This window comes from Paralichthys olivaceus, chromosome 17 (assembly GCF_024713975.1).
Source record: "Paralichthys olivaceus isolate ysfri-2021 chromosome 17, ASM2471397v2, whole genome shotgun sequence".
Taxonomy (NCBI): Eukaryota; Metazoa; Chordata; class Actinopteri; order Pleuronectiformes; family Paralichthyidae; genus Paralichthys; species Paralichthys olivaceus.
Genome location: NC_091109.1, coordinates 4,747,069 through 4,769,480, shown reverse-complemented (window position 1 = coordinate 4,769,480; position 22,412 = coordinate 4,747,069). Strand labels below are relative to the sequence as shown.

Here is a 22,412-nt window from a genome sequence, read left to right as displayed (position 1 = left end):
TTTTGCTTCACAGACAAGGGCTCAGTGCACACGAGCTGGAGCAGAACGAAGCCCAACACCTTCCTCAGTGCGCCGGTGAATTGGGGCTCCCTTTGTCAGGGCAAAGACTGTGGCATTTCAATCACTTCCGAAACTGAGAAAGCACTTTCTGTTAAGGAAAAAATACATAAATGAGCAAATTCCCATTACATACCTGCTGAAGCTCGGATAATATCCATAAGAAAGAGACGTATTTTTCTCTCCATACCAAAAAAAGTCAAATTACTTCTCAGGTTACAGACTCAGTCATCCAACAAATCACACTTATCAAGCTAGATGCACTGCTGTTTGAGGATCTATCAGATGAAAGATGTGGGAGCTTGTAGTAGCAGCAGCTATTCCTTATTAGTCATCATTACATAGCCTGGCCCCTGGGAGGAGGGAAATCTCATCAATTACATATAGCAAATCCTCGTGGTGTTGTTTTGATGTTGAGCACTGTGGTGGGATTCATGTTTGTGTGTGTGCTGAACCACTCGGAGCGATGTCACATCATCAATCGTCTTGTTCTCCCAGCATATATTGTGGAGATGTCCTTGAAGATCAAACAACATGATTTACACTAAACAAAGCTGCCAGGGTGACTTGTATATATGGCTGTAGTTGCGTGTTTGTGTGCATATTCATCTGTGTTTTTGTGCAGATGCAAGCAGAAGTATACATGTATTTTATAATCTGATAAGCTGTGAGGTTTAATCACGTTGTCGTACATGCATCTGATTAAAGCAGCATATTTACACTCTGAAACACGAGGTCACGTCTGACAGAGAGTGAGAGAATCAATCTCTGCTCCAGCCACTGGGCAGCAGAGATAAAGGAAGGAGGGAGAGAGGGAGCTACTGTTGAAACGGACACTCTGACCCTGCAGTAAGCATCAGGCATTTGTTTAGCTTAATCTAGACAAACTGCACTGCAGCACTGTGATACTCATTACCCATAACTGCTGCAGAAGCAAACACTGTGAGCACAAATGTGCTGTGTGGTGATGACAGAAGACTGTTAAGCTAACAAAGCATGAAACAACAAATCTGTAAAAGCAACAATATATAGAGATTGTTCAGTGTTATACATACAAATGTATTGCATTACACATTCTTTGGAAGACTGTGTAGAATTTATATTTCCCCAGGAGGAAGAGAGTTTAAGGGGGTTTTGACATCTGAAAGTCTGAACAAATATCTTTGTTATATTGTTTACATTCAAATGATCTGAACCATGATTAGTTTGATCTGGACCGAGACCATCTCTTTTGGTCGGATTAAATTTTGGTCCATCGGTCTGGACTGTGGTCGGAGGCAAGTTTCACACCTATTATTTTGGTTCAGACTGAATTGAGAAGTCCGAAGGTCAGGACCAAACAAAGAAGCCCGTTAAGAGAAGAATTTTCAGTTTGAAACATTTCACCAAAACCCCCAAAAGCCAGTGCCTGCAGTGAGGCCAATATATTGATTTGAACATGTCTTCCAATGCCCACAGGTTTCTGCTGCATCTGAAACAATACATGGACTTCCACATATAATTCAGCAGCAGACAAACTTTAGTGCATGCTAGACTTTTTCCTCTAATGCTGTATGTACCGTGCTCCTCGAATCAATAACATGAGAGCACGCGAGGGAAAACCCAATTCCCTCTTGAAACTTACTGTCAATAAGAGCAAAATGAGATGAAACCACAAGCCTGCAATAATCTCCCCCTCTGAATAATACATTTGCAGACTCTGCAGACTGTGCCTCACCAGCTCTCCACTCCGCCCTCATCGAAAAACCTCTCCAGCATCCTCTCTTCCTCAACCTATCGTCCTCATTCCTCCCCTGGAATCTCCCTCTTTCTTTCCAAGCTGCTCTGGCGCGATCTATATTCCCTTTCAATCTCCCCCTTCTCTATCCTGACTGGGACTGAATGGAAAGATGCTCTCTCTGCAGAGTGGGCTCTTTCCTCCCTTTTTCAGGTTCTTCTAGTAAGGTAGATAGCTAAACTATTTCTATGCCTTCAAACTTTATCTTATATTCTGTCACAGTTTCTATTCCCCCATTAATTTTAAGAACGTCACGAGAAATGTGCAGAAACTTTGGCACTTGTCAGGTTGAATATCTCTTATCTCTTTCCTAAATGCACGTCAGCTCAAATGGTTTATCAAGGCTTGAAAAACGTGTGAGTGTGTTCTGGCTCTACATACAGCTGTCTGCTGTAGGACCAGCCACGTGCTTTTGATTTGCCCATAAGTTTTACGTTAGATTCAGTTGACTTCATCGGGCACTTTGTCTTTGCTTGGACCCTTGGTGTGGGTTTGGAAAGCAAAAGCCAGAGAGGCTACAGGGAGATTGTTGTCAATTACATCTCAAAAATAGGATCATATTCATAATACAGAGTAAAGGTGTCGGTGGAAGAGAAAGGCATAGTTCTGGTAGACAAAAAAGGCTCCAGGGAATCCACAGAATAAAGAGCAACTTTTCTCCCTCTTTTAATTTAATTGAATGCAAATGAGGATGGCATTTATGACTAAGAAAATTTAAATTTATGCAGTGCAACTAGAAAATCCAATTTCAATTCCTCACAACATCAATATCTCAGGACTCCCACATACATATATATATATATGTGGGTCTGAGGTGTAACTGTTGACAAAATGCAAACGTTTGAGAATCTCAGCCGTTCAGTTCACACAGTTCAGTATTGTATGTGCTGTGCTGTTTCTGTCTGCCAGTCAGCCTCTGGCTCCGACCCATAAGTGTGGGTTTAACCCAACGCTGCTGTGGCCGAGCTCCAAGGATAACGAGGTGCCTGAGGTTGGAACGCAGCGAAGTAGAGAGGGGAGTGACATCATGGCATTGCCTGTGGTCAGCCGACAGACACATGACAGGAGGCAAAAGACAACTACTGGTAATGTCACATATACTGCGACACCGTATTCACCGACTGTTGAAACCCAGCTTGGAATGTTTTCTTTATGTCAGTTGATCCAAGGAAATTCCCTGGGTGGAAGCTAAGAGCACTTTCTGATGCAAGTTTTGTGAGAGTACACAGGATTATTCCACGAGCACATCAGTGAGTCAGCAGCAATGTTGAATTCTAAGTGCTGCTGGGAGATTTATCTGTATAACCCTACAGCTAAAATCAATAAGTCCATGAACAATAAAAATCCATTTTGATCATTTATTAAATATTTTTTCAAGCAAAAATGTTAAAGAATGATTTGTTGCAGCTACTCAATGTGAGAATTTCATACTTTTCCTCTCTTATATACTAGTAAACTGAAAATGTTTTGGTTAAGGACAAAATATTTAGTTGCAGCTTCATATAACTCCCATCAAGCATCAGTGGTGGAAGTATTTGAAACCTTTACATAAAAAAGTAACAACAAAAAAGTTTGAAATACCAATTTAAAAGTTAATAAAGCAAAATAAACACCATTTTATAAGCAAAATATACTCAAGTATATATTGTAGTATATTATATCTTTTAGTGAAATATGTCAATTTTACTGCTGTAGATGGTTTAACTGAACTATAATATAAACACAGTGGGATTCCTCCAAACTGTCTCTCGAGAGCTCAAAGAGCTAATTGGGTTCAGTCTGAAGTAATATGACAGGTTTTTGTTGAATATGAGATCGAGTATTTGAGAAGAGAACCATCTCCATCAGTTTTATAAGCACCTCTAATGCTTCCCAGATCACCAGCCTCTCACTTGCCTGCCTGTCAGCATACATCTGCTCTGTGTTACTGCTAGAGCCTCCGCTGTCAACTTAGATAGACTCTCTCTGTACAAGTTCAATTGTAAAGACGTGTACAGTACAAATGCAAAAACAGCATGGCTGGAATCCAGTAAAGTTATACAGTTTGCACATTAACAACACTGTATGCATCTCTCCCTGTGGTATCTTATTTAGAATAGTGACATTTTAGAAACTACTAGTCTGAAATCAAGGACTCTATAATGAAAGAGATACTAGAACAGACCAGTATTCAACCATTAAGAGGTTGTGGAGTCCCTGAAGATCTAACAGACGTTATCAGAACACAATGAGACGGAAGTTAAGACTTGATTCACAGAAAGAATTAACGACCAAGTGCAACTCGTTCCTTAGCTGTGCTTTGGGAAATCTGACAATCAAAGAAACTAATTCTCTAAATTCTTTTCACTCATCAAGCTAAACACCCCAAACAAATAAAAAAGTGCAATTCCCTTTCAAACTGATGCTTTGTTGCGGCGGGTCCTCACTGATGTGGCAGATGGATGCTCGAACCATAAATCGTTCTGCGCCACCCCCACCCCGAAGCAGATTGTCCCTGAATAATAAGATGGAAGTTATGCTGTGAGCGCTGCCCTGTGTTTAATTATCCACACAATCCGCAGCAGATGTTTACTTGAAGCCGACGAGTCCACCTGTCACTCTCTGAGGTGTTCGATGAAAGAAACACTGGCCGGGCTTCAAACACTTTCCATAAGTATGTCTGATTCTTTCTATTGACCAAGATGCCATCGGTCTGTGTCGTTAAATCTTGATATTAGAGAAACTGTTGTTCAAGGGCAACGGAGCCGGGCCTCAAATGTTAGAACGGACTGAAGTGTCCAATTAAGAGGCTTCAAAAGGATCAGGTGTGTGTGTGTGTGTGTGTGTGAGCTTGTGTAAATGTATCATGCTCTCAGCTTTGTAATCCAAATAGAAAAGCTGCACTTATTTCTAAGATTTTGTCATGACAGATTCTTAATGTGTCTTTTATACACACACACACGCACACACACACACACACACACACACACACGCACACAACACTTGATACAGAGCAGGTTTCAATGTGATTTTCAGTCTCAGGAATCACAAGGTAGCATCTAATGAGAGACGACATTTATATTCAGACAGCGCACTGTACAGGTCTGACACCTCCTCGCACATTCAGGAGATTAAGTAAAGCCGAGCCCTTATTCTCAGTCTGTGTTTTTGTATCTCTTTCAGCCTCATTAAATCATCCACCAATCACAGGGTTGTCTGCCCCTGCCTGTGTGTGTCCGCAGCCAATTGCAAAACATCACTGTTTCTCTCGGCCAATCGCAACCACCCTGAGGACCTGGTGGTTGTTGAGGTCATCTTGATTTGCAGTAGATCTTAACGTCTGAATTGGACAGTATATGTAGTCCCAAAGGAATAATCTCGTGCATATGTCGCATGCCACATACCTCAGTCTCTTGTAGTACTGTTTGACCTTATCCAGTGAGGCGGCATTGATCTGGGCCTGGTACTCCTCCACTGAAACATTGTCTCTGTAGTAGTAGCCCTCCATACTCTCCAGTGCTAGAGAGCCATCACACGAAAAGAGTGGAATATAAAGTGCCAGAGTCAGTGTATATGCATCTATCTGTGGCTTTCATCTGTACACTACATGCCGACATGTTCAATAACAATGCTAATTATACCTTGTGTGAAGAGCACAGGGTAGATCTTGATGCCTCCTCCGTTTTTCAGCCTTTGAGGCAGCAGGGAGAGGTAGGAACTCTCCAGGTAGAAGCAAACCTTCAAGGCCTGACGTGTGCCCTCCACCTGGTACGAAATGGGCATGTCTGCCAAAAAAGAAGGGGGAGGAGAGGAGGGAACATTTTCAGGCTTAGGTAAATGTCAGACCTTAGAAGTAGCAATAAGGAGGAGGAGGAGAAGGCTGCAATGATGCTTTTCAGCTGAAATGTAACCTCGAAAGAGTCAGAGGACTTACTGGCCACCAGCGGCTCCCCTTCAAATTGTCGGAAGTAGAATGTGACCTTCTCTAGGTCAATTAGTGCGACCTGAGTGTCCTCCAACATGGCTTGCTCATCCGTCTGAAGAGACGAACAAAACATGAAAGAATGAATCAGAAGGTGGTCAGAGATTTCAATATTTACATACTGATAAAGTCTTGGGAGAGGAGACGACTGAGGGAAAAAAAGTCTTGAATCGGCTGAGGACAAGATGTTTGAAAATGTTAAAAAATCTGTTGTTAATAATTGAGGGTATACCAGCTGCCTTTTGAGACCCTAACCCTGAACCACAGTAGAATGTTTAACCAAACTGGGAGTCATGTTGCCTTGTGGGCGATGTAGTCACCAGGTTTTGATAAAGAAAAAGAATTCTCTCCTCCTCTATCCTCCACATGTAGAGGGACAAACACAGCAACGGTGGAAGAGGATTAGGTTCGTTTTCTAAAGACACATTTGAAATGGTGCAGCACGTGAATGAGAACCGGCTGCCCTGCCAAGTGGCACTTGCTGTGTGTGGGCAAGTTTATCTGAAATGGTGTCACGTAAATACACACCTCTGACACACACACACACACACACACACACACACATACATTCAGTTTACACAAAATCACAAACATACAGACACAAAAAGTATCCAGTGCTCATGCTGCCTTTAAGATGCCCTGAATGTTGAAATTTCACTGGAATCACCTGCAGGTTACTGAAACCCAGTTTTGCTCTACAGGGACGCGTAAAAGGGAAATGTCTCAAGAAAGGAAGGGAACTAGAGACACAGAGATGGAGTGAAAGAGTGAGACAGGGTGTCGGCAGGAAGAGAGAGAAGCGACAAAGATTTCTGGGGACCTGATGTATGTTGCACACCCCTCTAACTTAAATAACCGGTCATTTAGAATACATTTTTACAGCACTTCCTGTGTTTCTAATTCCCAGTGACAGGAAACAGAAATAGAGACTAAATCAGTATCATTGCAATAAAAAAAATATGTGTGGCTGCAGAAAAGAAGCACAAAGGAAATGAAGTGAACAGTCTCACATTTAAGTACAGTTTCTCAAAGTCATTTGAAGGAACTGCAGTGAAATTATTATTAAAGCCTTGAAGGGAGAGGCTAATGTGATCTCACTAAGGTCATGATGTGAGCTGAGCTAACTTTTAGCAATCCACAGAGGCTGTTCATAATGAACTCCAGTCTGGACCCTGTCTTTCCACTGGACTGGAGAAAAGACCAGTCTAATATCAAATAACCCACTTTTTCAACTTTTTCAAAATTAGATGAAATATCGATTGTTCACATCAATATACACAACTCAATGGAATTATTTATCTCAATCTAATATTACTCAAAACAGATCGGAACATTTCATACATTTTTAAGGCTGCTTTGAAAAAGATTAGAATTCTCCAAAACAGACATAGTGTTTAATTGTTTAAATGTCTATGAATATTCTTTATGTAATAAATGTGCTATGTTATCTATGTTAGAACTATATGTTGCAAATGTGCTATGTATGCCTTCAAATGTTTTCTTAAACATATAAAGTGTGTATTTTTCTCCATTTGTAATAATCCCCACAACATCACCAGACGACAGTGTTCGGTTTAAACAGGGTTGGTGAAGCCGTTCCTGTGACTCGAGTAACACAGGAGGGAGGTCGGCTGTGGGCTCTGGCTCTTAAAATCAGTGGCACACCTCAACCATTCACACCGCATCCACACACAGTCACTGCGGGCAGACCGTCTGTTACGCTCAGCACATTTTTGTGATTTGTTTTTCCTTGGTGCCCACCATGTAGTCTGCTGGTGGCATCTTGACCAATGATCGATTTTTTAAAATCCAAACTTGTGAATAGTAGTTTACATCTTTTTTGCTTAGCTGTAACTCATCACTACACTTGCTCAGAGAGTGGAATAAAAATTCTAAATATCGCATAATTCATGTCATTTAAGTTTTTATAATGTAGAGATATGGTTTCATATATATATAGATTAAATATATTTAAAGCTCAGATCTGTATGTTTACTGAAAATCTAAGTTTAGTCATTTGAATGGTCAGTTTAGAAAATAATAAGCAGAGCTCCTGTTTTTAGAGTGTCTGTTAAAGCAGATTAATTGAGAGCTGAGGTGAGTGGTCTGGTGCTCACCAGATTGGGGGAGAGGAGGGACTGAAAGTGGAAGAGCAGCCCGGCGCTGGCGATCTGCTCCAGCCAACGGCGGCTGGCTTCCTGAGCCTCCTGAAGGTCCTGGGGGTCCGAGCAGTCCTGGTCCATGTCCCTGCTCACGCTGTGGAACTGAAAGTAGACACAAGGCCAAACAGTGAGCTGAGGTTAAAAAATAAAAATAAAAAAGATAAATAAGGTAAAAACGTTTACATCTTTCAGTAAGGTATTTGTGTATACTTGTGTAATTTACCTGGTTGAGGATGGCCAGTAGATGCTCTGTGAAGGCACACACAGCAGCAACTAGAGACTGACAGAACACCATATCTCGACGCAACTGGATTTCTGAGTCTAATAAGAAACAAAATGATATGAGGAAGAAAGCAAAACGCTTGAGGTGAAATAAAAACAATAAAAGTAACCGATAGGAAAAGTGAAGAGAAGTTCAAATACACAAAACTGAGGAGTGAAAATCAATAACTGAGGTGAAGTGTAAAGGAAGAAGGTACAAGAAGAAAAGGGAGACAGATACATGTTGTGAGTTTGTCATGGACATTAAAACAGTGAGGTGACAAAAATCATGGCTGCTTTTTATTTAATCTGCTGGGTACTAAATATTGTATCAGAAAAAAATAAGAGCAACTGACAGGTTTACCCAAGTGGAAAATAATTGACTGACATAAAATCCCGGAGAAATAGACCCCTCAAGCAATCCATTCAGTTACAAATGAGTTCATGAACCCCTCAGAAATGAAGAATGTTGTAAGATTATAAAATTATTAACCAATCCAACCACTGCCTACAAAAAAACTACCCTTCACTACTTTTTCTTATTGCAATGTGTGCTTCTTGGAGGAAGTGTCACCAGTGCAAGGTGCAAAGATTTTAAAGGGTGTGTGAAATAACAAGGTTTACAATGTACCACGTGACCCCCACCCAGGAGAAAACAAATGGTATTAGCCTCAGCTACGAGTGTTAACGCTAAATGGATAATCAATTACAAGTGTTGATGACCCTGTTGTCTTCGCGAACAGCTGTTCTGCTGTTAAATTCTACAGCTGCTTACATCACGTGATATGCGTTTTCAGGCTTCTTAGTACAGATAGGGATTAAAACTATACAGAGCCACAACACTTGTATAGACAGAGATCGTTTTAGCTTGAAAACGAAAACATATGTTGCCTAAATCAGTATTATTTCCTGTATTTCTGTATCACTGCAAGAGGAAAGTAAGACAAACCTGTATACTGTAGTAGGACCAAGAGCAGTCTCGTCTTCACCTCTGAAAAAAAACAAACAAACAAACAAAGTCATTTACGTGAGGCGGCGAATAACCTTGTACACAACCACAAATCCCAAAGAGCTCTTCTCTTCAACTACAATATTATGACCTGTGCAAGAAAGTCTACCTCGTCAAGTCATAAATAGGACAATGCTGTAAAACTCTTTTGCTCTATCATAGCTCCGCAGCTGTTTATCTTCACATATAAGAAAAAAAGCACACAGCATCATAAAAACCAGCCAAAGGCAAAGATAATAGCATAAATCTGCATTTGTTTAAAGCCATATCAGAGGCGCAGAGAGCTTGGCAGGATCCTGTGCTGCATGAAATGGCCATTATGGGGAAAGAGGTAGGGGGGAAAAAATTGGTGTACACTAGCCAAGCTGCGCATTAATATTAACTCTGCTTATTTGTATTCCCTCCGTCGTGACCACCAGCTCACCTTTCCCAGGAGTGTCATGTAGCTGGGATCGGGTCGAGGCTGTGTCTGTGCATGCTCACTTGTGGTCATGCATCTGTATGTACATACTCTATATGTCTGTGTAATCACGCTGCGTGCCAACAAACACAAAAACCACACACTGCAATTCAGGATAAATGAGGTTGGACCTCCGATGTACATAAAAAAAAAAAGAGGAATCTCACAGTGTAGCTCTAAAGCTGTTTACTTTGCTTATCTGTGGCTCAAATTTATGAATCCCAGGATGGTTTTAGATTTAAAGCTTAAAGAAAGCTGAACAGTTAGTGGACTGAGACGAGCTGTACATAACTGCAGCACAGGCTATTATTGCATTTAATAAATATGATGAGGGGCACTAGAGAACTGGTCAATTTAATGTGCCTCCCAAGCCAGGTATACCTTTCCAGATCATTTGATTGTGGAGCAAGCTCTAAGTTCCAAACTGTGTGAAAGCAGGAGTGTGTGTGTGTGTGTGTTAACCATGTTTGTTATGATTCAGTTGTGCGCTGACCTTCAACATATTTTGCGATGGTTTGTGTGAGGGTCTGAACGCTGCTGGGAAGGTTCCATGGATCCTGCTTAACATGGAGACGCAACTTCTTGGTGCAGTTCACCTTGGGCTCCATCTCTTGCTGAAACTCTGACACACACACAGACACAAACAAGAAATGAACACAGACCTGGTGGTGGGATATGACTGTGTGAAACAATTGTAAACCCTATGGCACATAGAAAGAAAGTTGATATATACAATCATCTGCTTTGTCCAAATTGTGCATTAGCGAGCAATATTTTATTCCACAAAGACAGATTTCGTTAAAAAATTCATCCCCTGATGTATTTACATTTTTCATCCTTAAAAATACTAGGACCCAGATCCAAATCATGCAAGGTTCATATATGAAAACTACTGAACCATAACATAGAAGTGGTTTGCTTTTATTATACTGCTATTAGATTGTGTGTCCTTTGTGTTTATTGGTGGATAGCAAACCAACTAGGTGCATACCACCACCTACTGTATTAGTGTGTAATGAAATCACAGTAAAAAGCAATTGGACTAAATAGAAATAAAGAAATACTCTTTATCTCATAATGTCTAAACTGTGAGCTTTTCCCTCTCACCCCTCCAGCTCTCTTTCTCCCCACGTCTTCTTCATTGCCAGATGTTTATTGCCATCGTAAAATTCCCATTACTTTGCTAAAGCAGTCAAACTCTTTCAAAGTACAACACACGTAAATTATTTAGAAGATTAATCATTCAGTCAACAAATGTTATTCAGTCAAAAGGCAATCAGGAAAGATAACCGATCCTAATAAATCATCATACTCCTCTGCATCGTACTCGTCTGTTTTTCTCTCATAAATCATCTCTGTTCTTCTTTTTCGTGTCTCATTAACATCCATTTCATTCTCATTTTCTTTCCATGTCAACCTTTCTTCTATCTATCTAGAATCTATCTATCATAGGTCAGTCAGATCAAGCGGACCAGTTTTCGATCGCCTACAATCAAATCTCTTTGTCATTGAGTCTTTGCAGTAGCAGAACAAGACTGTAAAACTCTGTTTTTACAGTCTGATGTAGCTTCTTTCAAAACCAGACAGAATGACTTGTAACAAAGTTTACTCTGGAGACGATGAGCAGATCTGCGATACAGCGACGGCTGTTTAACAGAGGCTTAAAGGGTGTGTGTGTGTAAGTGCGTGTGTCTGAGGGCGACAGAGGGAGTGTGAGATCAGATGCAGGAATGCTCTACTTGTGAGATAATCCCGTTTGCTGTGTTATCAACCGCACACATTAGTGGAGTTAAGATGGATCAGCTCTGATCAAGGCCTTCATATCCCTCCTTGGGGCATTTATGCATACCAACACACACACACACACACACACACACACACACACACAAATGCACACAAACCACAAGCGGACCTATTTTCAGATCAAGCAAATCTGCACTCAATTCAGGGAAGTCTGTGAACCAAATGGGCCGCTGTGTTTGGAGGCTGTACTTATGAAAACATGCAGAATAAATGAGTAATCTGCTCTTTAGCTTTTAACACATTTTAGAGTAAGTCAAGGACATACAATAAGAAAACTTTTTTCACAGGTTAAAACAGACCACATGGGTACAAAACTTTCAGTTATCATCTTTGCAAAATCTGGAAACCATGCTTGCACGTCTTGGGAAAATAAAAAGGCAACAGTTGTTGCTTTTGAGCATGGCTCTCCTTTATTTTATCTTTAGAGTGGGTTGAGTCATCTGAACAGTTCCACAGATCATGAAAGGTCACCGTGAGCTAGTTTGTGTTTGTCGTGGGAAATGATAAGGATAAATTTAGACCCTTCCAGCAACATTTCCTACACTATCTGTGAGAGATAAACTGTAACAATGGCCTTCGTTGTTAAACACCAAGACCAAGATGAGGTTAGGTGCCAAACAAACACAGAGTAAAAACTGTGTTATCTAATCAGATAACACACGCTCACCAAAGTTGTTACAGGGTCACTTTTTCCACTGACTGGTAGGTAGCACTATAGTTCTGAGAAAAGGGAGATGAGTATATAACCAAGTGGTTCTGCTGCTTTTGAGAGAAGGGCACTGGAAGAACTGAAGGGGAGAGATCGGTGATAAAGATAAAGGAAAATGGATGAATCTTCTTTGTAGGTGCTGTAATTTACCGACTAAACCCCCCCATGTCTCTACCATCACATCTATGTACACACACACACTTTACACAACAGGAAGTTGCAGCCCCTGTGTGCAGGCAGCTGCATAATTTTGAAAGTATGCGGTTTTCTCTCAGTATTCTGCCGATTGGGATTGGGAGTTTCTATGATATTCTATTTCTTATCCTGGGCCCAGTGTGAAGCCCAGCCTCAATATCAGATATATTTGTTTTTTACACGTTCCCATAGACAGGGGGACGTGGTTAAAACAGACCACATGGGTACAAAACATTGTGGACCTAATACTTCAGATACTTGCTACGTACTATTCGTACATGCCGAATGACCCCTTGCGCATACTGCCCCTGTATTCCCCCTAATGTTCATGTGCCCACTGCATCTTACAAATGTGTCGTGTTAATTTCAGAGGACATGCACAACCCAACGCACCAAACAGACGCAAGATGCATGAGGTAGCCATGACACGTATGCCTAGTTATAGGTGGATGTATCAGGAATGAATGACGTGATGGACACTAATAACTAAACACTATTTTCACTATTGTTCTACAAGGACTAGTATTCTTTGGGTGATCGTGGTACAGTGGACATTGGAAACGTCTACTGGACATTTCAAGACAAATATGTCTTTGTTTTTTTGTGTTTGTGGAATGAATATATCTCATGCTTGTATTTCTTTTCTCCTAAGAATCCATCATTTTGTTACAAAAAGAGGAAGACTCAAATGTTTTGATGAGTCGAACATGATGCTATAAGATGGGATAAAGGTGCATAGTCATGGTGTTTTACCTTGTAATCCTCTTCCAGGTGTGAAGCATTTCGTCTGCTCAAACGCCCGAGCCACCACTGCTCCTCTCAGCATGCTGGTGATTGAGTCCACCTGGAGAAAGCACGAGGGTCAAGTCGTGGCATGATACAGTTCCCCACTGAGTTGAGATCGAAAGTATGTGGAGGGAAGTGAGATCCGCCGCCCAAACATAACCAACACCTGGTTCTCTTGCTCTCTTTGTAACACACACAATCCCACAGAGCCACAGTGAATACAATTTGCTATGTGGTGTATAAACAAAGCTGGAGAAACTGCTCCACAAGAAAACAAATGACAGGAAGCAGCCAAAAAGGGCCACGACAGCAAAGCAGTGCAAAGCTTTTCCACTGTTGATTGAGACATCCTCACACAACCTCTCATGGATGTAATAAGCGTGTGTGCTAGAGCGACCATATATGTAATCACATATGACCAGCCTTGCTTCAAAGGTTTCTGAAAGGTCAAGAGTCAACAGAAGGCTGCAACAATTTTCCCTTCCTGAGCACACACACAAACGTCTACATAAAAAATCACACATGATGCAATATAACAATCGTTTTTGATAGTCATTTTCACACACAATCCATTTAGACAACACCAACATTCATCCTAACAATATAACAGCAGAGTTGATATTTGTTAGAACAATGAAATATATAAGATTCAAAACTATGTTGATGAACCAAGAACAGCTTTCAAAAATCTAGTTAGTGACATCAGTCACATCTGTACAGATGTGAAGTGGCTCACCTGGCTAAACAGGTGCTCCAGGAAGCTGTGAAGTTTCTTCTGCTTGTCGTGGGACAGCCACACACTGGAGGGCATCTCATCTCCTGCAGAGGTGCGGTTACAACTTGGCAGTATTAGTCCACACGTTTACTCATGCACAATTACTTTGAGTTGTTTCACTGAATCATATAACACTCCTAACATATGTGTGTGTGTGTGTGTGATGGAGACATCCTAAGAAGCAGTGAGGAAGGATATCTGACAGGATACACAGCTGTGTGAGACATTAATGACAAATCCAGCTGAGATGTGCAGCCAAACGTCTGCCAAATCCAATTAGATTCAACTGCAGGCTTTTTTGTTCTCAACCTCCAGAAAAATATAATAATTCAATTCCACTGTGATCGTGACCTCTTTCTTTCTCATCGTCACATTGTCTCAGTGGACCGGGGTATAGCCGTACATTTTTTCATAAATGCTAAACAGTAAATATAACTCACACTTCATGGATTATATTTACAAGATTTTAAACTAATATAGAAGTTAACAGCTATTTTCTGTCAATGTATAGACATAACTGAGTAATGTCATCACACTCGCTATGTGTGTGTTGTGATTCAAGCTTCTCTGATTTTTTTTTGGTAGCTGGTCCGAGCATGTGTTCATGTAAGTGCATGTAAGCTCCTCTCTGTGGAATTGTTCCCCCTCCCCACATTTATAAAGCAAAGCTCCAGCTCCAATCTGCAGTGGTTTAAACATGACACCAGGATGTATCTACCTCTTTCACACGTTTTCTGCTGTGTGATGTGTAAACACACCTGTCACCTGCCCAACACTGTGAATGTCGTGTGTCTATAACCTCTGAGTTGTGTTATTCTACCTGCAATACACTGTCACAGGTGAAGGAGAATAATGCTTGTGTTTAGTGTGTTTGTGTACCTGAGTCCATCTCATCACTGTGAACGTAGGAGCTGCAGTGGCTGCTGCAGATGCTGGTGAAGGAGGCGATGGAGTTCCTGTTGCTGTTACAGTCACTGATGACAAATGGGAAGCAGAGACAAAATATTTGAAAGTGCTCATTGGTCTTGATCAGATAATAAAATACAGAGCTAAATTCTTTATTTAATCTATTATTGCTGAAAGTCTGCACCTCTCATGTGACCACCTGTCACTGCAGTTATATACCTGTAAGAGTCTCTGTTGCTGATTGTGTCGTGTCCAGAGTCCTCCTGCTCGTCCCCGGCCACGTTGAAACACACTTTCTTCCCATTGCGCTCCCCCTTCTCCCCCTCGCTCTCTGCAGAGATGTAACTCTCCGGGGTCCTCGCCTCTGACGCTGGAGGGTGTGTGATGGAGGATAGAATGCTGAGGGAGAGAGGGTGGAAAAGAAGAAAACGGATAGGAGGGATTACATAAAGCAGCAGTGACATTCATCCAAAACTAACACTGGAGTCAGCGTGATAAAAACAACTTCTTTGATCAGACTAATGCTACAAGGGAAGTTCTTACATGTACCGCAGCACAGCAACATTCTCCACTGTTACATACAGAGTGTGCTTTCATGTGTGAAGGAGTGTGGGCTCCAGCAGCTGAGTGGGCCAAACAAAACCCCCCATCTGTTTGTGCCCGGCTTCCGCACAAACAACTTCAGACGATTGGGGAAACGCATCATATTAATAGGTCAAAACATGCAGCAGGGTGCAGCTGTGTCAACACGCTCCCCACTCACTGTTCCTGCTGGTCTGTATTCTATCAGGCGGCTATCAGAGGAGCAGGAAGAGACCAGCCCGGGATATTTTTACAGTTGCAGCAACACATGGTGGCATTTAAGGCAATATTCCAATAAATGCTGGGCTTGGACTTTTTTTGATCTCTCCCCACGCACACACTCTGACACGCGATGTCTGTTTACATTTCAGGCCTATTTTAATTTGTGTCCGCTTACATTTTCCATTGTGTCATAACATCAGCCTTAAGGTCATTTCAAAGTAGAGGCAATGGAGAAGGGCTGCTAAAGGGGATTCACAGCTATGTGTGAAATGTCCCCCTCGTGTCACCCAAATGCATCTCAGGTTTTTATGCCTCTTTATCATTTCAAACACCTCCGCCCCCCTGGTTCCTCTCTCTCTCTCCACCGGCCCCCTTTCCGCCCATTCACAGGCTGACTGGTCCACAGAGATGCCCTCATTATGGTCCACTCCAGGAGCTACCACAATGCCCCTCCAAAAAGGAGATTGGCATTCCATCACTATGGAGAAGCCCTCCAGGCTCTGTGATTGGCTCTTGGTTAATAAAGAAGCGAGCGCAGTTTGAGGCCTTTGGGGTGCAAACTAACCGAGGGAGCAAATGGGAATAACAATGACTGGATCAGAGAAGGGGCTTTAACAAAAAGAGAGAGAGAGAGAGAGGGAAGGGAAAAAACTGAAAAAGCAAGAGAACGAGAGCAGGCCACAGTACACCACTGCTTATCACAAGCAATCAGAGCGATCTCTTAATCTCTCACAGGAAGCTCTTTAACCTACTTTGACACATTTAACCATTAGTCATCAATTGCCTTCATCGAATCTGTAAGTGCATCTGCATAACAAAGCTCCTCATCAGGCCGTTTCATGGGAGGACATTTGCATAACGCTTTAATCTATACTGTGGTAAAGAAAGTGGAGCACCCTATGGCTGGGAAACTGCTGCCAGTCTATCAATGATGTGCACGGAATAAGGAAATTATATTAAAAAGAGGAAAGTGGGGAGGAAAAGGGGGGGTTGTGTGATCCAGGAAAGGGAGGAGGGCTCTGACATGAAGCACGTCACCACCGTCCTCACACAGCTGTGACCCCGTGTCCGTGACACCAGTTCACAGGTCGCTGCCTCAAGAAGGATTCCTCGAGAAACGGCCAAGAGATTATGCAACATCATTTGACATCCAGTTGTTTTCTCTTCCTAAATTACTTGCGGATATTTCTAATCCACCACGAATTGACTGCTTTGGGATGAGAGCAGGGAGGGAGGAAGGAGGGTTGTTGGATATACCACACACTTTAAATATGGCCATTATTACATCATTATAAAGTGGTTTTGTCAAAGTTAGGCACACCCATAACAGAAAAAGAAAGACACACAAGAGAGTGATGGATGTGTTTGTCTGTGTGTGCAGACGGGTGCGTAGAAAGCTGCGTGTAGAGGAAGCAAGACAGGACAAAGAGGAAGTGAGGGTGCTTGTAGCGGGCAGGGCGGGGTGTGTGAACGATGAAAGTAGCAGCGACCCAATGCCAGTCATCGAGCAGGGTAAAATGCAAACTAAACTAATGAAGAGCTTAGGAGGGATCAACACACCCACACAGGTCACACTACATCCAGACTGCAACTGCAAGCACCTCCACCCACATTCATTCCACTGCTATGAAAACACTCACAGGCTCATCCTTTAACAAGCTGCTGGAGTGTGCACGGGAAAGGTCATTATCCCTGCACTTACGGCGTCTCATATCACTTGAATGCACGTGGATGCAACTACGCTAATTGGCGGCAACAGGAGCATGACGGAAATTGTCCAGACTTGGTTATTAAGAGCCCTGCTGTGGACTCAACTCATTTATACGTCAGCAAAGTGACAGCCCTGATCCATCTAACAACTTTTAATGTTATTATCCGAACACTGCTGCTGTAGCTGAGGACACTTCTAATGGTCTTAATCAGTCAAATGAAAATCAGTCATCTGTGTACCAATGATGAAAAGTGCAGGGAAATCCCAGAAAAGTTTGAAGATGTCTTAGTTAAGCAGCTTTCAGACATGTATAATACGTTACATCCTGCCTCTGGAGATTTCTGTGTTGGTGTGAACGCATCTGAGAGAAGATTCCCCAGCTGCATTGTTCATGAGTAGTAAGTTCAGATCCAATTGTGCCGGACATTCTCAGGAGTTCATGTCTGAAAATGACTTAATAAAAGGGACTTTCATCATTTTAAAGGCTTCTGTGCATGCTGGTATGTTTCTACACATGAATATATCAATGGTCCATTGTTGGTGAATGGACTTTCGAGAGGGCACCTGGCTGAATGACACACCCTCTGGCTCACTGAGATTGTATTTCCTGTTTGGGGATCGGGGAGGCAGGAATGGTTCAGTGTTTCCCATTTCCTTTTTGTAGCCGCATGTGTCTCCAGACAATGAACCCGCTAACTATGAACACAGAGCTGCCAGGCAGGAAACACTGATCTAACACACACATAACATAGCAGGTGTAATGTCATCTGCATAAATGCAGCATGAAAATACCTTTGTGAATACCTTTGGTTTGAAAAAAACACCACAATGACGTGTTTCTGTTGTTCCTTCTGTTTTCCTGTCTCTCTCCCACAGATGCACACGCAGCCTGGTGCTAGAGCAACGACCAAAATGCATGACTGCTAAGTGCCCGACGCAGCACACTGACCATGCGGGCTGTTGAAGTTACAGCTTGTTATATGAGGCAATCTGGTTTCTCAAAGCATTTCAAATCAAGCTGAATGGAATCAGCGGCACGGTGTCGCTTTCCATCACAGAGAAGGGATTTGAAGTGTTTCAAAAAATATTAATTTCACCCATTGTTTTTCAATTTGTGGGGAATGTGCTCGAACAGATTGATCTCAAAATCAAGCAATTTGATGAAACTCAGCACCCTGTCACATGGGAATGATTTGCAGGGAGTTGTGCTCATGTGAAACAAATTGTGTTATTTGTGTGCATGTGAGGTTATGTTTGAGAGTGACCACTTGCATCCCTGCATGCATCTGACCGATGTATACACATGTATGTTAAAGTAGCCACTCACTCATGAATATGGGCGCCATGCGTCTCCATCTCTTTGACAACAGTTGTGAGTTTGTAGAGGAGTTTCTGGTATGCATCCAGGGTGAGCAGGTCATCCTCTCTGAGCAGGAAGCGAAGGCCGTGTCCCTCCGTCCTGCCTAAGCTGTGACCCGACGGAGCTGCCATAGTGGTAATGGTGTGCTGGACATTAACCATGGGATTCAGTTTACCTAAGGCAACGCAAACTGAGTTAAAAGTCTGGAATTTAAAGCCGATTAAGATAAATATGTAAAATGACTCCACTGTGCAGGGGTTTGTCACTCACCCTGCTCAGCACTGCTGTGTCCTCCCTTCTCCAGCGTGTTCTTCCTGTTGTCCAGCTGCACACCAAAGGCACTACCCAGTGATGTGGTAGTTTTGGGGTAGGAGACCTCCATCACGTTAACATGACAGTTTGTGGGGCAGAAGTCGCTGCTATGGAGGGGGGACACCTTGGCCTTGGCCTGCTTGAAGGTGGGCCACGCTCTGTTCTTCAGTACCCTTGCAAACTGACACAAAGAGAGGGATGCCCATGGTCGAGTCAAGTTTATTTATAAAGCATTTTTGAAACAGTTGAACATAGTGCTGTGAGATAAAAACCTGAGAATTGTTGAAAATGCCTTTAGAGATAAAAACACAACAGAGACTTTGCACTATAATGGTACCGACTGCAGGTAGTGCCACCCCAGCTATGGCTGTTAGCTTTATAATCAATAGTTATCAAATGTGTATAATAGGTGTTGAAATTAAGATTTAAAAAAAAAAGACCTGAATTATATAGAACATTTTACAATCAAAAGAATAAAAGGCTCCATGAGAAATCAAAGAAATACAGATGAAATACAGGACAGAGAATCTCTCAATAAAGTTTTATTTTACATTCATGATATACCATCACTCTATATTCCTCCTTGTTTTTGTGGCAGCTGAAATCCAAATCCAAGACAGACACATAATGTCATCGTCACACACATGATCTGAAAAACTCCAGACCCCATCATAACCATTTATCATTTAAAAGGATATGAACTGAATTAAATAAGATGCGTAGCAGCTCTTATCACCACGTCGTCATGATGAAAATGTTTTATTTTACTATTGTGATTGGATTTGTATGTTTATAAAATCTTCAGAGAGCATGGTCATGGTTGTAATTTTGCTTTAGTTTGTGAAACACACTTCAGACTGAAAATGGTGTTGCTTCAAATAAAATCAAGATAAGTTAACCTCACATATATCCTGTGTATACTGTTTAACGAAATAAAATATCCTCCGGGGTGCTGAATGATATAGAACTTTGATCTAACTGGAAGAAACATGTGAATGAACTGTACATGGAACTCCTTCCAACCCTGTTGTGAAGGCAAACTTTCCTAATGTGCTACAAGATAACATCTCCACAAAGAACATGATACACAGGGAGCCTTGAGGACTCCTCAGATCAAATAGAGCTGATACACAATATCACAAACACATTTGATTTCTTTGCAACATTTGGTTGCACTTTCCTTGAACCCACTGTCACAGGGCCTGTGTAATTTCTCGGATGTTACTGAGCAGATGCTGCAAACCGGATCAGTTTCTAGCAACTTGGGACATCAGGCAACATAACATAATGTACAGTGGGACACAAAGGCCTGAGAAAGTTGGTCTCAGACGTGTTGCCCCCACTGTGTATAACTACGGAGCTCAAACTAAACATTTCCTCAGTTATCTCAGAGAGTTGGAGGCTGCTGCTCCAAGCAATACGATATGGTCCAGATGTGTAGTGAGCTGACCTTTTTTATGAAACACATCACTACTTCCCCTCCCGACTTCCAGTCTCTAGAGGTTTGTTCACATCTGTCCTTTTATCACTTTGTGTTGTGTCTTACTGTCTCCTCTGTCCTCATTCTTTCACCGTTCCTCTATCTACATTTCTTGGTCCTTTCTTACGCTCCCCCTCTCTTGAGGGGTCGGAGGAGGAATGCTCAATGCAGGAGGGGATCTTACACAACTGATGTCCTGGCTGTGGCTGAGCACGGCTATTTTTAAGTGATTGGTAATTAATCCAAGGCCTGATTTAATGTCGAGTCAGATGTTTTCATTTCTCTTCTCTTTTCCTTTTTCCTCGCTCACACGTGCATTACATTAGGATGTTTTGCCTATAGACACATGATTACAGATCGGATGGAAAATGATGAAAAAAATTTGGTCGTAACCTAATTACAAGCAAAGTGCCAGATAATACCACGCACTTTTGTTAATGACAAACATTTCTCCATCACTTGCAGGTCAGTGAGACTCAACCACATGTTTTGAGCAGCTGGATGGTGTTTTCAGTGTGTCTTAATACTGATGCACTTTGACCTGCTGATAAAGGACACCAAGAAAACAAGCATGAAGGACATCTGTGCCTTTATAGTGTGTTTTAGTCACTTTCCCTATTTGTAGGAGATTCTATTCAATCTGAGCCAGTAGGCAGTGGAGGCTGCCATAAAGCTTTTGCCACAGTGCATCTAAGCTGAATTGGTTCAGCATGAGAACCACAGTGAGAGCTACAGTGTATGTAAGTGATCTTTCTCCACCAGCTGCATCCTCCATCTATTCTTGTCAGTCCAAATATATACGGACAACCAAGTCAATTTTCATGGCTCTGAACTGTGTTACTATACATACAGTACGCAGTTCATGATGGAGACTGGTGGAAGGTCTCTTTGTTATGAGCACAGCTCGGGGAAATTACCTTTCTGTAGTTGGTGGTGCGTCGGTTGATGTGCTCCACCCTGTCGCCACACATGGCACTGAAGCGTACCTGCAGCTCCTCTGGGATCACATCACAGCTGGAACTCAACCTGCCACACATCTGCACCAGCATGTCATCATTACGTGCCAGTGCCTCCAGGATCTGCTCATTGAAAGGGCAAACAGAGACAAGGATGATTAACTGATACTGCAAATGCTTCCAGAAATTCCCTTTCGGCGCAACTAATGGGATGTAAATGAACTAACCAGCTTTTTCTGCTGGAAAACAAAACTAAATTTGGGAGGGGGGTGGATTTCTCTACAGATTTCAATTCATATCTAAAGTTTAATTCGCTGTTCATAAATCCATGGAGAAAATCAAAGATTTCCAAAACATGCACGTATATAGAGTCCACTTTCCAGATAAGAGTTTAGATATGAGGAGGAAGAGAGAAACAGATCTCTGAGCTGTCTTAATGAGTCGCCCAGTGGACGAGAAAGAAAAAAAGAGGAGGAAATGTAACAGCAGGAAGAGACTGAAGCACAAGAAAAACCTGTGCACCCCGACAGCGCCAGCAATATTAAAATTCAACATCATACAAGTCTCCAAGGACAATATGGACTGTTTAGGCAGATGTTTGTAATAATACTTAAATTACTTTCACTTTGGAGGAATGGGAAAGTACTTATAGTCATAGGGCTGGAGCAAGTTTTATTTTAATGCCTGTCATGGTTGCATTTAGGATGGTGCTTTTTAAGACTTTAAAAAAAAGGCCTGTAAATCTCGTATGGTTTGAGACAAGAACCCAACTTATGATCTCTGCAAATTTACCGTGAAGGAGAGAAATGTTGCATTGTGAAATTTGGCAACAAGATGTTGCAAACCTCTTTTTGTCACAATGTTTTTCACAGCAGCATGTGTTGCATTGATGTCTTGACTGAATCGTGTTCCCTCTGTGTATCTTAAA

At 42.0% G+C, this 22,412-nt stretch overlaps 1 protein-coding gene across 3 annotated transcripts in view; it reads right to left on the bottom strand.

Annotated features, from left to right (window-relative positions):
* Positions 1-22,412, bottom strand: part of prex2 (phosphatidylinositol-3,4,5-trisphosphate-dependent Rac exchange factor 2) — an 82,690-nt gene that overhangs the window by 11,873 nt on the left and 48,405 nt on the right. For all 3 annotated transcript variants that reach the window (XM_020087850.2, XM_069513064.1, XM_069513065.1), the window contains 14 exons: positions 21,446-21,607; positions 19,007-19,229; positions 18,704-18,911; positions 15,081-15,260; positions 14,835-14,929; positions 13,917-13,999; positions 13,148-13,238; positions 10,181-10,309; positions 9,168-9,209; positions 8,181-8,278; positions 7,913-8,059; positions 5,748-5,850; positions 5,455-5,598; positions 5,218-5,332 (listed from right to left, as the gene is read on the bottom strand). In XM_020087850.2, the coding sequence (XP_019943409.2) occupies positions 5,218-5,332; positions 5,455-5,598; positions 5,748-5,850; positions 7,913-8,059; positions 8,181-8,278; positions 9,168-9,209; positions 10,181-10,309; positions 13,148-13,238; positions 13,917-13,999; positions 14,835-14,929; positions 15,081-15,260; positions 18,704-18,911; positions 19,007-19,229; positions 21,446-21,607 (1,820 nt within the window). The remainder of the gene's footprint in view (positions 1-5,217; positions 5,333-5,454; positions 5,599-5,747; positions 5,851-7,912; positions 8,060-8,180; positions 8,279-9,167; positions 9,210-10,180; positions 10,310-13,147; positions 13,239-13,916; positions 14,000-14,834; positions 14,930-15,080; positions 15,261-18,703; positions 18,912-19,006; positions 19,230-21,445; positions 21,608-22,412) is intronic.